Source organism: Argiope bruennichi, chromosome 4 (genome assembly GCF_947563725.1).
Source record: "Argiope bruennichi chromosome 4, qqArgBrue1.1, whole genome shotgun sequence".
In the NCBI taxonomy this organism is placed as follows: domain Eukaryota; kingdom Metazoa; phylum Arthropoda; class Arachnida; order Araneae; family Araneidae; genus Argiope; species Argiope bruennichi.
The window spans coordinates 103368544-103386915 of NC_079154.1; the positions used below are offsets into that span (position 1 = coordinate 103368544).

An 18372-nucleotide genomic window follows, 5' to 3' on the forward strand; every position below is an offset into this window, starting at 1 on the left:
ATATATCTACCATTAATTTAGGGCTTTATTAGGATTTAAGTTATAATCGAATATCTGAAATAAAAGAGATTCCTACTCTAAAGTTTAGAGCTTTTTTAAATTATTATTATTATTTCGCAATTTAGCAGAATTTTCGTCTAAAGAGACTCCACTCCTGAAAACCAGAGAAACGATCTCTCTGAAACTTTCTCGCATAATCCCACTTTGGGAAACGCCGTGAATTGCATATGTTTATTCAAAGTCTAGCACATGAGAGTTTTGTTTTCGTAGCACAGCAAAGAAAATCATAACTGTATTTTTTAATGACTGTCTTTTTTTTCACATGATTAAAACCAAGCTCTGACGGAGAACTACAAGTTTACTAACACGTCACATTAGGTGGCTATATATATTTTTTTATTTATTTATTTATCATGTTTCCATGTATACGGAAAAACATTGATCTTTTGAGAGATTATGTTCAAACTCTGATAAAGATCTGCTCTTCAGATATTAAACCTGAAAGCCAAATTATATCCATTTATCTCTTTTCATTTTATTGATGTAGTTTTCATTTGCATTTGGACAAACTGATAGATAGACTTCTTGCAAATGCATTTTGTTAAATATTTTTTGATAGAAACATACCAATTTTTATAAAACCCACAAATAAAATTTCATCTATCAAACTCAAAACTATTTTGAGTTATATTGTTCCCAGATTGAAAAACATTACTCCAGAACTCCGGTTTTCGAAGCCAGAAAGGTCTGAATTGTGGAAATTCGCCCTTTTTTTTATTTCGTATTTTTGACTATTACAATAGATTCTCTATTAACCCTTTAAAGGGCCATTTTTTTCTAGTCATATTATGTTAAAATATCTTTAGGCTTGAAATTAGAATAAGAAAAAGGATTCATTTGATTAATTAATTAATTTTGTTAATTAATAATTAAGTGACAAACCAAGACACATCATTTTGTGTGAGATAAAGATCTGAAGCATCTAAGTTTCTGTCTGTCTAAAAAAATGTGTCAGAACTTATGCCATCCTACATAATTTCATACAAAGATGGATAAATTTGGGCCATGGGAAGCATACTTCCCATGCCCAAGAAAGAATTAATTCATATACAGGAAATTTTTAAAAAAAGAGTGAAAATATAAGTTTCCAAAATCAGAATGAGAAAATATATATGATGTTAATAAAAAAGAGCATTATCACCCATGAAAATAAGTAAATAACTATAATCAATCAAAAATATGACTGTGTATTTAATATCTTCAAAGTATTGGAAATAACAGCAAAAAATCTGACATAGAAAATCGGTTTCTACCTTTGGCATTCCAAAAACACAATCATTAAAATTAACAAACATTAATTGAAACACTTTATATTTATTCCATTTTCACCAGAATTCTTTTATTTTATATGCACTTTAATTTTTGATAGTATATTTCATTTTCAAATATTTTTTATTTGATACCACCCAAATATATTTTAAACTGATATAATAAGTAGAAAATGGTGAATATTATCCCGAGTGTAGACTGTGAAACCGACAGGTAATTGCAGTTCTTATACTAACTTAGATGGTACGGTTTTAAAAAAATGTAATCGTATTCTTCGTTAAATGGCCATTTATCTTGTTGAAAGTCACGAAATTTAGACAGGTATAATTAGGTCTACTTATTCCAACTTTTATTACAAGAAAAAAAAAAGATCTTTACTTAGCTAGAAAATGAAGAATGCCCTTTTTAAGATTTAACGTCTTCGTCTGGAGGTTTTGCAAAACAACATATATATAATGAATTTCGAATCCTGTCGGCTAAATAATATTTAACATATTTTTGGTTTAAGCAGAATGCAGATTCGAAGCAGTGAAGGGACTTGGTATTTTTATTTTCGTTTTATTCTACTATTCCGAGTGGCAGGCATGATTTTTTACAAGACGCAGCGCGGCATAAAAACAGAAGTAAGAAAGAAGCAAAAAGGGCCGAACAAATGATGACTAGTCTTATATAACATAGGATTTCTGGCCAGGTGCCAATTCAATACACGTGGTGACCCTTGACGCCTTTTTAAGGGCAACAAAAAGTATCACTTTCCATTGAAACGTATTTCTGATGGCGCACAATTTTTTTACAGTGGAATTGATTAAACCGAAAGTGGAATTGGATCACGAAATAAGAGAATATTCAAACGTGAGGAGTTCACAAATTATATTTTTGCCGCCTTCCCCTTTATTACTTTATTTTGAACGTTGGGTGACTCATTTTGCAAAATTTTGCTCTGAAGTTAACTTCATTTTTTTTTTTTTTATAAATGAGTATATTCTGTTAAGAAGCAATGCGATGAGGTATTTTATGGCACATAATGTGTGCCAATGCCAATGTGAACCATCGTCAGATGAAGAGGACAGTATTTTAGCACGGTTTTTCCTTAGGATTCAAATATAAATCATTTTGGGCACATGTCTTACTATTCAAATATAAATAATTCAATTGTATTTAAATCATTGATATTATTTTTGATAGGTAATTGTTACTAAGTCGCCATTTTTTTCAGTAAAAATGTTAATATTTTTTTTTTTAATATAATTTTATTTTATGTTTACATAGCACAATTTGTGTTAAATATATTTATTTTAACTTTGTATCAAATGCATAACCATGTACTTGGAATTCCCACCTAAACTTATAAAAAATCACCCAAGTTTTACCTAATTTTTAAGACAGCGTATAGTAGAAATAAACTCAGTAAATAAATTAAGAAAATTAGCATTAAAAAATTTATCTGTGCAAGGAAAAGTGAATAAATTTATTTGTGTACAATTTATTGTACACAAATAAATAAAAAAATGAATTGAATGAATAAAATTTGTATAAAAAAATTTCATATTGCTATAAAGCAAAATTAATTTAGGTGGTGGACATGGACTTTTCTATACTACAGTAATTTTCCATATCGTGAAATTTCGAAGTACAAAATTAAAATTCTATAGAACCTCAAAATCTGAAATGAAATAGTAACCATCAAATTCAAACAATTAAAAAAGATGTCTGAAATTTATTTATCTGTAAATTTATATCTTAACATAATCAAGAAACGTCTTTTATCTCTTTCTAAGTACTTCCTATCTGAAAACAGTAGAAAAATTCGGTTTCAAGAAAAAAGAAGCATTTCTAGTCATGTGTTTTAATGCTTTATATCTAATGATTTTTAACACCGTTGAATCATTTAGGATCATAGCTATGGTAACAAATGTTATATCAGTTTCATTTCATATGAAATGCGAAAAATATTTCAATTTATATCTGAATATATAATAAATGTAAAACAAAATGTCAGAATGAAGGCTTAATTATAAAAGCAGTTCTACACTTTCAAATACTAACTTTATATACACTCCACTTGCTTAAATACACATTTATATCCAAATTCTTGCATTTATATATACATATAGCCGATTTTGATTAAAACTTAGTAACTAGAAGCAGCAATAAGGATTATTGGACGTCCAAAGTTTCAGAATAATTGTAACAGTCAATATACTTGCTAAATCATGGCATGATGCCAGACATGAGAGACTGTCAGAGAAAATTTAGTATTAAGTAACATTTTGTTTTCGTCGTAGATGCGTAAATATTTATACTGTTATATGATTAATGCTGAAATTATTGATCCGATACAACCCTTCATAAACACCCCTCTTCCATTCTAATGCAAAGCATAAGATTAGTATTATATTGTTTGATATTGGATATTATTCGTAAAATCTTATAACACTGAAGGATATTTTATAATTAATAATTTCGATCAATATCGCACAATGTCTGCTACAATGTGCTATAACGCCTCTACGTTGATCGCATCCTTCCACTTTTTGAAAAATAGAAACAAATATCATTAATGACCAAAAATATTAATTTTTTTAAATATATATCTTACTCTTCTTTCAATAATCCATAACTATAAGCTAAATGATTTAAAAATTTAGCTAGTCAGTAGCATTAAATATTTTATAAGCAAGAGAATAATACTACTGGGGGTACTGGATCAGGGGTGATCGTTCTCTGATTCAGGTCTAAATGACGATCTGTGGATGAGTGAATGAAATGTATGAATGAAGTCCGCCTCGTAAAAAGGGCAGCCACGTGTGTGTAGATAAGTCGTTCTCTTGGCCCTAGATGGCGCTACTGTGAAAACAAAAGACGCTCCCCCTCCGGCTTAAAATCGCTGTCTTCGAACAGCGGGCTTGTCAGTTCCAAGTGCCATAAGAAACAACAACATTTTATAAGGAAGGAATTAATGGAAATCTTGAAATGAATTTGCTTTGTACCAATAGAGGCAATTATGTACTAGTATTACTAGTATGTTGAAAATGTAAATAGACAGAGTATTAGTAAATATTAAAAATTGTCCTTTTTGCCCTTGTAGGAAGTGCTCGTTTGTGTATTCAGTTGCTCAAAAGTATTCAGCAGTTAGTCATTCAGGCTGTTATAGAAGGAAAGAAACATCAAATTGGTTTTCCAGTGAAAATCTTAAAACTGGAAACCTATGCTTGATGAAAAAAGTCAACATCTCTGAAAGTAAATGCTTTTATCTTCAGCTAAACGTTAACTTAGCTTTGATTTTATTGCTTTATGTGTCAATTATATTTATTTCTCGGTTTCAATTTTTTTTTTCTGATGTCAGATAACTTTACGCCACAAAATAAGATTCCCTTGCTTCATGAAATTTTTGAATGAATGCTTTCACATATATACAAAGTTATTAACAGTTAACTTATTGTGCATTTAATCTAATGTTTTGTATATAAATCTTCCTATGAGGCCAGTTTCCATACATAATTATTTGAAATAATGTATTCATATTGTTATGCGAAACATCTGTTTTATCTAGTGAGTGTACAGTGAAAAGTCAAATAGGCTTAATAACTGACAACAACGGACAACACTTAACACATAATAGCACTTTCAAATACCAACAAAACACAAGAGACAAATCATACTAAATAATCTTAACACCAAAAAACATTGATAGAAAATTCGTTAGAAATCAACTCACCAAAGAGAGATTTTGTTCAACTATTCGTTTGAGCTCAATTTAATTGACTCACATTTCTCGACTGAACAACTATTACTGATTTGGGTTTTTTGGACTTTTATAATCTCAGTGACAGGGCAAAGAAGTTTCTAGAAGGATATTTTATCTTCGCTTCTAATTAATACATCGCAAAAATTCTCCAATACTCGAGATCCTTAATTTTTAACGCCATAAGTGTTTCGCCAATGAGTTTCCCTCATTTTCCCGGCATCCATGCAGAATTCGTTAGCGCTTTTTATAAAATTATCTTCCATTCCATAAGATTAACTACTCTGGGAAGCAACATTACAAACATTATATTCACAGAAAAGCAGATAAATTTAAGATGGATAGTTTTCATCCAAAATTGAGTATATCTGCAAATTTTGATGCAATGATATTTTCAACTTCAGTGTGATCTGAAACGTGGATATGTATCCTAACTTCGACGTCATTTTTCTTAAACGATTGCAATTTTTTTTTCACCTGTTCTTCTCATCTTTTGCGAGAAAATAAAAACTACAAAAACTATCATCCTTTGTGAATGTTTCGAATTCTAACTTTCCTCCTCTCTTTTAGAGTAAAAGAAGTAACTTCTATTTTACACTAAACTCTTGTCAGACTCACTGAAAACAATAACATTAAAATCTATCTTGCTAGATCCACTTCAATGTCAACACAAACACAGAAAGTTTATTTTGGAAAAGTGATGGTAAAAGAAGAAAACTTTTCTTGGCCCCAAAAGTTTCAAAATATCCTCTATAAATTCCAAATCAAGTACAAAAATAGTGTCTAGAAAAAAAAAACTGTTCTAGAACAACCCATGAATCCTGTTATTTTATATCAAGCGTAGACGTAACAATCCAATTTCAAAAGAATTTTTCTGTTCACCGATTTCAACAATTCAAACAGTAGTAATAAATTCACTAGAAATTCAATAGAGACTTGGAAAAGAATCTGGTTCTTTTCCTGGTCTGTTAACTTCTGGGTTTACATTCATTAGCATTGTTGTAAACTGAGCCTCTTCTAGAATTACAGAATATTCCCTGTTGTTGTAAACAACTTTTAAGAATGAATTCTATTGTTAAAATAGAAAAGTGCGGTACTTCGATCTGTGGAAGCAAAGAGTGCTATTGAAGAATAGATTCTTAACAAGGTTATGGTACAGCGACCTGCTTTAGGTTTGAATAAATAATTGAGGTACAAAATGAATTAGTTCAAAGAGTAGATGAAGTAGTGAACAAGGAAATTAGTACTCAAGTGAACGTGGGCGGTTTTGAAAGAAATTACCTTTTGAAATGCTTTTATGATATTACTGAGATGCCAATTATTTGCTTCCACTTCAGATGCTTCTGGGAACTTTCTGATAACATATTATGTTTGTTATTTGTTACTATAAGGCTCAGAAGTAACTATTATTCATTTAATATCAGTATTACAAACTTGTGAAAAATATAGGAGACTGACGACAATTCATAAGCAGGGCTGAAAATGCTTTCTTAACAATTTGGTACAACAAATAAAAACGTAAACTGAAGACGAGAAATTAAACAATAAAATGTGAATGTGAAAAAAAAAGCATTTTAATTATGAAAATTGAGTTAGAAAAAAGCAAAAATGTTGCAAAAGATATTCGAAATTTTGACCAAAAGGTCTTGCATAGGTTTAGCATGTGTGCTGCATGGTATCTTCCAACATATAGAAAGATTTAGAAGAAATTGTCTTAAATATTTTCTCTCATATGGCCTCAAAAAACGAATCTAGCTAAACTGAACATTACGCCGAAATATGTAAAGATTTTTTCATGAATTTTACGAGCAAATTTAAAATTCTTAATATAAATGTCATCCTTTTCAGAAATTATCCTGGTTTAAAAATATGTTTGTGGAATTTCAAAATTCCCTAATATTTCAAAAATATTAACTAAAATTTCCAGTCCATGAAAATATTTTGTCTTTTGATATAGATACATCTTTAATTAAAGCTATAAAGCCCTGCAATAACAACAAAAAATCGTAACTATAAATTTCCTTTCTCTTATTACTTTTTTTTTCATTCAGCAAGTGGTTGATAAAGTGGAGACAGCTGTACGAGGGAGAAGGACAGAAAAGGGGGGGGGACTCCTTATAATGATATAAAATATTATTATTTTTATATCATTATATAGTAATATTAATAATATAACAACAAAATATAAGAACTTGTAGCATGGAATGAACTTAAATTTAAAAAAGGAATTACTTTTTCTCAAATTATTTTCAAGATAGTTAAATTAAAGTATTTTAAAAACAATATTATTTATCTTGAGTTAAAGTAATTTTACTTTCATTTTTTACTATTTAAATATAATATGGTCAAACAGTTTAAATATGATACATTATTTTCTTTTTTTATTTAAAAAATAGCCACCTTTATTTGAGTATATATATACACATATATTAATTGTTAAAATAACAATTCATAAAATTGTAGTAATAATTATTGTATTGAACAATCTTAAAATGATTTTTGTAAAAAAATAATCGTTGCATTCAAAGATATAAATGTCATTTTCAAAAAAAAAAAAAAAGAAAGAAAGAAAGAAAGAAAAGAAAAGATTACAAAAGAAAAGCCTTTTATCCTAGTAAAACTTCCAAATGTTCTATATAAATTCCATTCCAAATCCAAAAATACATTTATAACAAAACTGTCCAACCACAACCTCAGAACCTTGCCTATTTTCTGTCGAGCGGAAAAGTATCAACCCAGTTCGAAAAGAATTGCCTCGTATTTTTCTGTTCACTGACTGAAACAATTCAAACTGTAGTAATACGTTTCCAAGAACTTCAATAGCGACTTGGAAAACAGCCGTCTGGTTCTCCCATGGATCTGTTAACTCCTGGAGTCACATCCATCTCGATGTCGTTAACATTGTCCCAAATTGCGCCTCTCCTAAAATTAGGAATCTTCTCGATGGAACAAAGAGCTTCGAGGCATAAAATCTTTTGTTGAAACTGAAAAGCGTTTGCTTGGAGCTGTGAATGTAGGGACAAATTCTCATATAATAGAATTTTAAGAAGCTCGGGACGAAAAGGTAATTTCTTAAGTCTAAGGAAGCTTTTCAGTACTTTAAAAGAGTGTAATTAATGGAAATAAAGATACATTTCAATCGGACTAATTTAAGGAGGCAATAATTCTGATTATGACTGCAGAATTCAATATGAGCATTCTCAGTCTTTTGTGAAAGTAACTCTTCAAATGTAACTAGGACATTGAAGCTATAATTGATCTTTTGTTCTTATCTAAAGGAGCATAGTTAGTAATATAGTTAATAGAACTTTGGGATGTATATTACCATAATACAGGAAATGTGTATAAGTGAAGTATCTATTATAATGCTCATGCCATTCAGTAGCGTTATTAATATAATAACTGAAACTGTATAATAAGGCTCTCAGTATAAATTTCTCTTATAAATTTTGATTCATTTTTGCTACTTAACGCACATAAGCGATAAATCGCGCATGTGCGTGTGTACATGTTTCAGCATATAAGTTCAGATATAGTTGTATGTATATCTATGTTTATCTCAATTACCATGTTAGTAGTAGTGGTGATGATGATGTCGTGTCTGCGTTACCACAGAAAGGGGGTGCAGTAGCTTCTGAGGGTAAAGACCCCTGAGCACCCGAGGGCAGAAGTCTGACTTCTATCTCATATGAAGGTGAAATTCGCACATTCGCTTGCACAACCCCTTTTTACAGGGGGGCACATTCACATACCTCACAGATAGAACACAGATAAAAAACAACCATGCCCGAACCGGGATTCGAACCCGGGACGCCCAGATGACGGGGAAGATGCACTACCCCTATGCAAGAACGCCGGCAGTAGTAGTGGTGATACTGTTGAATGTGTATACATATTGACGGTCCACAAAGCAAACCGTTTGACTTAGAACTACCAAATTTTAATCATACATGTTTTGGAGAATGAGAATGTTTAGTTAGGAGACAATTTTTTAAAAACTATATATATAAATTTTAATTAATTAAAAATTAAGCAAAATTTTTCCACAAATACATCAGAAAATATTACAGTAAAAAAATAATTTTTATATATTCTTGAAATTCAAAAATTTAATTTTCAATAATATCAATTTTTAAATTTTAAATCAAGTCTTTATTTTTAATAAATTAAAAAAATATATCAGGCTTTTATTTTCAACATTTTATTTCACACAAAGTAAAAATAAAAGCTACATGAACAAGTCTCGTGTACATGGGAAAAATAAGTTATTATTAAAGTGTTGCCATCATGTTGATAAAAACTCAAATTTAAAGATTAAGTTAACTTTGATAGCAATCTAAACATAAAAAAATATAATTTCAGTATGTGTTTGTCAGAAAGAAAAATAAACGCGAAACTTGATATGTTCTTGTAAGATGAGTGTAAGAAAAAAGTTATTGTGAACTTTTAAAATGTCTATATTATTAATTCAATAACTCTGTAGTATTTCAGGCGAACATGATTGTATAAATGCAAAATGCAATCTGAGTCCAACAGTAATGAATATTACTATCTTATAAAAGAGCACAATTTTAGATCACTGGATTAACCATCTCAAAGAAGATGAGCCAATCAGCACACGGAGTTTCCCTTATGAATGATTAGTCAAATTATGAAATTGCTAAATGTTTTAAAATAGCGATATTTTAAACTTCATAACTTGGTCAGATTTGATCTCAGAAAATGTATTTTCAAAATTCGAGCGTAAATAATATTACAATGAATATGATTCTTTGTGAATAATTTAGTCTTCGTAATTTCATCAGAAATAAATTTAGAGATTAAAACAATATAAAATATTATTTTCATTAATTAAATCATTTTTAAAGTGAAACTAAAAAACTAAGTTTTATGATAAATCAAAGAAATTTTTATTTATTAATTATTTGAGATATTGGATGAATTATAAAAAAATATTCTATAATGCACATAAAACTTAAATTTTGAATGATTCTGGTTTCTGTATTATTGTTTTTAAAAGGCAAATTTGATTTAAGGCAAGATGTTATTGCATTAATTGAAATTTAATCACTTTCTCTTGAATTAAAATTTCAAATTTTATGGGAACTGACAGAAAAGTAGAGAAATATAAAGTAGTAACATGAACAGAACGGTGTTTTGTTCTGTTAATAGTATAGTTATATATCTGTTGAAATTTGTAGCTTAAAAATATTTCGTTGAAGATACTATTACGGAAGCAATTCTTATAAAAATATTTAAATGAAAATTTTAGAGAGTATTAATTCCGTTGGATCAGCTTGTGGCCAAAGGTGACTAGCTTGGCCACAATCAGATTCTATCCTGGCTTCTAAGGCGACTAGCTCGGAACGTTTTGAGGCTTTTATGATAGAGATCTGACAAAATCACTCTCGACTATTCATTTTTTAATTTGCTTTATATTTTAGAAATTTATTATTTCTTTTTTAAATCTAGAGCTTAGGATTTGACGGTTTTTTAAAGTAAATTTGTCACATTTGAAAACCAATTTTAAATTCAGAAAACTGGTTTTCCAGAATGCCGGGATATTTCTCTTCTTCAAAAAATCAAACAAATATTTTGAATTTTATCGATTGGGACCGATTTATCTAGCAGCTGAAGGCTTAAGGCGACGAGATGCCAACTCATTAACAAGTGAAGGTATATTTGAATTTCTGTTAAATGAACTAAATAATTTAAACGTAATAAGTTTGAAAATGTTATATGCTTTAGAAGAACAAATTCAAGAAAGAAGACAAGTAGAATTAGCATCTCGTTTGGTGTATTTGCAAAATCCACATCTAATCTAAGAAATCTAGTGTGCCTTCTTTTGATTCAAAAACCAAAATTATTAAGTTATCGGAAAGGACATTGTCTAGAATATTTCCAAATTATTATGTGGAAACCGATGCTGATGAAGAGCAAATCGAAGAAATTACTCATCAGAAAAGGCTTTTTTAAAAGAAGACATGGAAAAATCAATTCATAAGTTTCTTGAAAACCCTGAAGAGAGACTTACAAATCCAAGAAAGTAGATTTTTTATTATTTGAGGCAACGAAAAGAAGAACAAAAAACTTTGATTTGTTATTTGATGCCATGAAAACTATTAAATCAAGCTCAGTAGCTAGTGAAAGAGTATTTTCAATTTCAGGTAATATTGTGTCCAAAATAAGAACAAGACTTAGCTACCGTTCAGTGGATATTTCATGTTTTATAAAATCCTATTTTCTTAGAAGAAATTAAAATAAGTGAAAATAATATAAATCTTATTTGGAATTTTTGTTTGTGTTTTCATTATTTTGTGTAAGTAAGTTTTCGTTGTTTTGAATAAAGCCCACTGGAGCTCAAACTGAAGAAATTCTTTCGTCTTTTTTTTAACATATCGTTTCATGAATGATATGCGATTTCCTTCATGATAATAAAACTGTTATTAGTGAACATGCTTTGATGAATATTTATATGTGTCATTTTTGCCATTGTAGATTGTTGTCTTTTCTTTTTCTTTTTTTTTTTTTTTTTTTGTATTAGAAATTACGAATATTCAAAGTTATATGATGTAAAAGTGTCCTTTGCTCTTGAAAACATCTTTTGCTCTTGAAAACAAAACTTTTAAATATTCTACTCATATCCAGAATTCTTATCAAATACTGAAATTATGAGTTAATTTCATTTTGAACAGTCATTTAAATTCAACATAAATTGTAACAATATTCAAATTTAATTTTTAAACATTCTTTAAGTGTTACACTAATAACCAAAATATGTATAAATTAACGAAATTCTAAATTAATTTCATTTTGACCAGTCTTTGAAATTTGACATAAAATGTATTAGTATTCAGTTTAAGCCCCAAAGATTTTAATTCTACTATGTCACGAACACCCCTTGATGTCTTGAGCGTTAGTGAAATATCATCTCTGAATTAAGCATCTATTTAATACCACTGTTTAGGCGGTTCCAATGTTGTTGTTTAAAATGATTCCATTTGGGTTACTCCATTACTCTAGAAACCCTAGCGATGGACAAGCTAATGTAATTCTGTGTAAGGGATCGATAATTGAGGAATGGAATATCTCTTCGTCGTTAGGTAAATACATTCCACGCAAGTTCGCTGAAGTATTAAAACAATGGGTAGGGAATAGATGACATTCTAATGGATTGGGGTTGAATCTGGAATTGAATTGGAAATTTCTAAGCTAGTGTCGCCAGATGTGACATGTTTTCTGAGCTAATATCGCCAACTGTGACACGTTTACCCACTAAAGTCATTTTCTGTTTAAAATTATCAATTTGAAAATAAGCTCTTATGCATATTAACACTCGCATATTTTCATATTACACGAAGGCAATTTGGACTGGACAGAGTGGGATTTTAAGATGGTAAAAGTAAGCTTGGGCCATTTTTTCTCTTTAATTTTTGTATACTTTCTTTTTAAGAATATATGTTTAAAACGAATTGCCAAAACATATTTTGGACTATGATTTGGACCATCATATGATTATTTTTCATAGAATATCTAAACTCATAAAATTGAGGATAATTTTCCGCAAGACTTTGTTGATTTTCACATCGTAACTTTGACATCAACGAACGATGGAACATTTTAGGAATATCTGAATCAGTAATATTCTAAAGCTTGCATGTTGGAATGCGTTTTCCATTGAACTTGCTCTGACTGCAGTTCTCGTATTCATTTGTTCTCAGACAGGAGAAATTTCCTGTGAATGGATTGAAATAATTGCGAAATCTACCAATGAGTAATCTGATTGCAGATTTTGATTTATCTAATTTTTTAACAAAAAATCTAAATTATACTAAAATACCTCCATGTATTCAAATCTTACACATGTTGAATTTATGTAAAACGTCTTGAGCGTAGCTGAATCAACATTTTATTCAATTTTAAGCAAGTAACAATTCTAATGCAATTACATTTCTAAATTTTATTTTTAAGTCTGTAGGTTAAAATATTCTTCCACCAGCTTTCCAGTAAATTTCCCTCCATCGATTTTATAAGCCTTAGTCGCTAACACGTATTGTATCCGTAAAGAAATATCGAAACTAGTAATATCCTTTACGTCCTTAAAGTCCACAAAACATCTTTGAAGTTTTCTGGTGGTACTGAGCTAGCAGGTTTAGCTGTTGGAAGTTTTTATTTCAAGATAAATTTATTGTTTCGGAAATAACTTTTTATTTATATTATCTTTTGCAACTGGCAACAATCGGCAACTTAATCTCTCAGTAACTTTCAAGATCGAATCAACTAATAACTGACTAATTTCTGTTATATCTTTTCATTTAAATAAAGTTAATGGTGTACACGCGACATATATCAAATGGTATCAACATCAGTTACACGTTATTTGTGCGAGTTCGCAAATTGTACAGACTAAGTCTATGGCAAAGGATACCGACATGCTCTGATTGGTTTAAGCCTTGGCATCTTTTTGGCAATGTTTTGCACTCATAATAGTGTAGTTTTCGCTTATTTGGCTCAAACTTTGTATCTTTCATTAGTTTTATGGAGGACACGAGTGAATAGCAACACGATCTAATTTTTATGAATATAATTGTTTTCTCTAAATATTACTAGTAATACTACTAATACTAATTAATAATAATAATAATAAATATTACTAATAATACTAGTAATACAAGTAACTAATGTTGTTTATGCACAGAAGTATGAAAACTAAATGAAAGTAATTACTCAACATATGATGCAGCAATTAAATAATTCTTATTTTTCTATGATTTTTGTGCCTTTATTATATAATTTATGCAGTCATTAAAACTTGTTGCTGAACGTTTGTTACTTTCCCATCAAATACATATGGGGAGATGATTACTTAATGCCCAAAACGTATAAATATGTAAGCTTTAACGGAATATGTGATTTCGTAGCTAATTCTTTTAGTTATATCAAAATAATATTAAGAAGAAACACACAAAAAAAATATTTTTAATAAATTATAATTTCTATATTTCCTGATTTTAGGTTTCAGGATTTGATCTTTTCTGCTGTATATGTGTTCCAGATTAATATTCCATGTAAACCGTAAAAAATAGGAGGGGGGGGGATAAATTCACAAATTTTATTTTTATAAAAATATATTTCGGTATGACATCTTTTTGGCAATGTTTTGCCAAAAAGATGCCAAGGCTTGAACCAATCAGAGCAAGTCTGTATCCTTTGCCATAGACTTAGTCTGTACAATTTGCGAACTCGCGTTATTTTGTTGCTCGCTATGAAAAAAGATCGAAAAGATTCAAAAATTAATTAATGATAATAAATCATTTCTTCAAAAATGAACAAAAATAAATGGAAACTTATTAAAAAATATTCTCTTAAAAAAAAACACATTTTTTTCAACCCCTTCAACATATATTAAGACCTAAAAATAAAATATCTCAATCCAATCGAAGTTTGGCAATCAAAGATAGAATCTTTTAACATGAAAATATATCATTGAAAAATTCCATAATGGTTCGAAAATTTCAAATTTTCGGTAGACAAAATGTAGACATATATAAACAACAATTTCATCAAACTCATTTAAATGATAAAAATATGAGGTAAGACATAATTATGTTAAGAGCTACTTATATAAGTATTCTATAATAGTACTGAGATTGCTGAAACTTGCAAGCTTCAAATCACACATCAACTTTCAGAAACTAGCTGGATGTATATACCGTGATTTAAATAAATTATATATTTTTAAATAGTCATTTATTTTCAGTATATAGAGTTAACTTTCATTTTAAATTAATTAATGCACGGTGGTAAATTTTTGCCTCGGTAAAAAATTTAATTTAATTATTTAATTATCTCCAGTGAAGATTCAATTTTTTTGACAACTGTTGTTTACATTTTATTTTACAAAGTAATATGGAGAGGAAAGTAACATGGCGAATACTATTCATTCATGAATTCGAAAATCCTCCGCGCTTCTGCGCATGCGTCAGGAGGCGTTTATTTTATTAAAAATGAATAGGAGGAGAGATAAGCGAAGAAAATGCTTCCGCAATAGGGGAATTCATATTGTCTTCGTTATTTGGAGGCATAATAATTCCGCAACTTTATGTTTACCATTCATTTACGAAGTACAAAATTCGAAAAAAGTATGTCTCGCGTTGCTAAAACAAAAAGATGATAGAAGCTCGGACTTTATCTTGCATTTAATTGCTTTTCCAAAATAACGACATGTATCTTCACTATCTCTTAATAGAACTTTCATTTGATGTATCAAATAATATTGAACTGTTATACTTACTTTATAAATTAAAATTTTTTGAACTTCAAATGTGGTAATTTAAAAATATATTATCTTGAAATTAATTTATAATTCTAATGCACAATCTAATCTTCTTAATATGTCCTTTTTTTCTTTTAATTTCTTTACTCTTCTTATTTATTATGATCTTGCAATCGCTGCGGGACTAATTTATATGTGATTATAAGTGTTGGCATATGTTGTAGAAGAAATAATTTCATTCTTTTCATTCCCTCATACATTATAATGGAAGAAATAACAAAATATAACCTTTTTTTTAAAATAATTATCTTATACTCTGACCTATCTTATTTTAAGTTTTGCAAAACCTGATGTAAGTAAACCTAAAAATTTTTCCAAAATATAAGAAGAAGGTTTAGAATAATCAGCATAATTGATCGAGTGTTTAATCTCAGCTTTTGATGCCAAATTTTCAGGCGCTTAATATTCTCTTTCTCAAATTAGACCACGACTGCAAAGTAATTTAACAACATAGATGTTTTCTGCTTCCATATTAAGGTAGACTAATTAGATCAGCTTTTAAAAGTTGTTTCAATTTCTTTAGTGATATATATAATCACTCCAAATTAATGCATAATATTTTTGAAAAATGATATATATTTAAAAAAAATTAATAATAATAATATTTAATATGATATAGTTTTTTAATAATTAATTAATGTAATGCAATTTTTTAATATAATATTTAAAAAAATTTAAGTTGATATTATCCAAAGAAGATAATGTGTAAATTTATTATTAGTTTTCTATTCAAATAATTTTAAATTTTCTTATTCAATAAAAAATCAAATTCTATAGAAACATAAATTTACTTTCAATTGAGCACTACATAACATGATAATCTTGTAAGCTGAAATTTCAGAATAAATTCCTTTGAAAAATACCTTTAATTGCGTCTTTATATTAATTTATTTCTTTATATAAATCTACATGCTTATTATGTTATTTTAGAATTTTCATAAATTTCATCTAATTGCAGAAAATTAATTCAAAAACACTATAAAGAGTGTGATTGTCCTATTTTTCCATTAAACATATTCATAGGATGAATTCTAATTCTTTCTTTTAAATTTTATCTATGTCTTTTCATCGTTTTTATCCCTGAACTTTTTTTAAATATATGTTACATAAAAATACGACTTAATAAATTAAAAATTAATTAAATAGATTCAATTTAACAGAATTGAATAAAATAATTTTTTAAAAGTTTAAACAACGGATTATTTTTTAAAAAAATACTTTAATCGAAGGTTTTTAAGTAATAAATCGTAATATTAGTTCCGTCAAGTTTATAAATTTTCAAAATATTATTTTCAATGCATTCAATATTCTTTTTCTTAGTGATTAAAATTTTAAAACTTAATTGTATTTTATTTAAAATATATGTGTTTATAGAAAATTATATTATTATTTTAAATTAAAAATTATATAATTATATTATCCATTCCAAATAAGAGTAATAAGAACTTTTGGTTCCGAAAAATATTAAATTTAAAAATTCATAAAATGTTAATTTTTAAATGTTTTAACAAAAATTTAATAAATGTTAATTTTTAAATGTTTTAACAAAAATTTAATAAATGTTAATTTGTAAAAGTTTTAACAAAAATTTAATAAATGTTAATTTTTTAAATGTTTTAATAAAAATTTATTAAATGTTTAATTTTTAAAATATTTTAAATCATTTGAAAAAAGCATTTTGTTAAATGATTTTTATTTGATAAATAAAATTCATTTACCAAATTTGATAATTTGTTAAATGGTTTTTATTTATTACTAAATCAGTTTTATTAATAATTTATTTTATTAAAAATTAATAATATAATCAGTTTAATATTTTTTTAATGTTTTTAAAAACAAATACTTACGGTTGTCGAATTCAAATAAAGTTGAGTTGTCTGCTTCTGCAATCTCCATTCCACCCTCGAGTTGTTTCCATCCCGAACACATTCAGGTAGTGAATCCGTCGCGTTCAAGCCCAGTGATGAAGTCACACACAAAAGAATCCAAATCCAGACGCACTTCTGAACCTCCATATCTGATACCTTATGAAAAACTTCAACAAACTGATTTTAATATTCCGTATTTTATATTTGCATAAACTGAATGTTATTCATATGAGACAAATTCCAATTCAGAATTTTCAAGTAACAGATATCAATTAAATGCAGACGATTTTTTAAAGTTATCAGCAGACGTTATTTCTACAAAGTTCGCAGATGTTAGTCCATTTATTTATTTACTTTTTATTTAGAAGATCAATTTGGCATTGAATATGAACGCAGAGTTTGTGAAATAATTCGGTTTTATATTTTATTCCAAGTCGAATGATCGAACTGAAGTTCTGAATTTCAGAATGAATGTTCACGATTGCTTCTCAGAACTCCCGCTGAGAGCAACACTTCGTCCGTGTTCACCGTTCGAAATCCCGGCTTCGAATGATTCTTCTCCCTGATATACCGGGAAAACGGGAAATCTGCACCCGCCCATCCCTCCACCCACTTTCGCCAGTTTTAGGTTTTCCGGAATCGGGGAATGAACGCACAGTGCGTTTCGTGAGGCAATGAAACAGAGAGAATAAAAGAATGCTGGGGTTAAACTTTTTTTGTTATTGGATTCGTCATCTTTGAGGTTGCGTGTTAAAAAATTGTGACACATTTTGATTTATTACTAAGGTTATTGTTTGAAATGGTAGTATTTATGTTTTGGAAAGAAGAAATATTAGTGAACAAGTTTGAAATTATTTTAGAGGGAAAAAATAGTTACTGTTCTTCATTGCATGCAAATAAAATTAAAATCTGCGAAATATTTTATAAGTTTTTCGATGATATCAAGAAAACTATGCTACTATTTCGTTAATAATTTGGATCCCGTACATTTTCAAAAAATTATATATAAATTATTTTATATAAAATTATTAGAAATTTTATATAAAAAATTTATCGCAAATTATATCAAAATTATTTTTTAAGGAATCATAACA

The 18372-nt window shown here is 28.3% G+C and overlaps 1 protein-coding gene across 2 annotated transcripts in view; it reads right to left on the reverse strand.

Moving 5' to 3' along the window:
* LOC129965933 (fibropellin-1-like) overlaps positions 1-17812 on the reverse strand; it is a 201340-nt gene extending 183528 nt beyond the window's left edge. For both annotated transcript variants that reach the window (XM_056080225.1, XM_056080226.1), the window contains exon 1: positions 17258-17812. In XM_056080225.1, coding sequence (XP_055936200.1) covers positions 17258-17425 — 168 coding nt within the window. In that variant the 5' untranslated portion in view covers positions 17426-17812. The remainder of the gene's footprint in view (positions 1-17257) is intronic.
* Between the last annotated feature and the right edge of the window lie 560 nt (positions 17813-18372).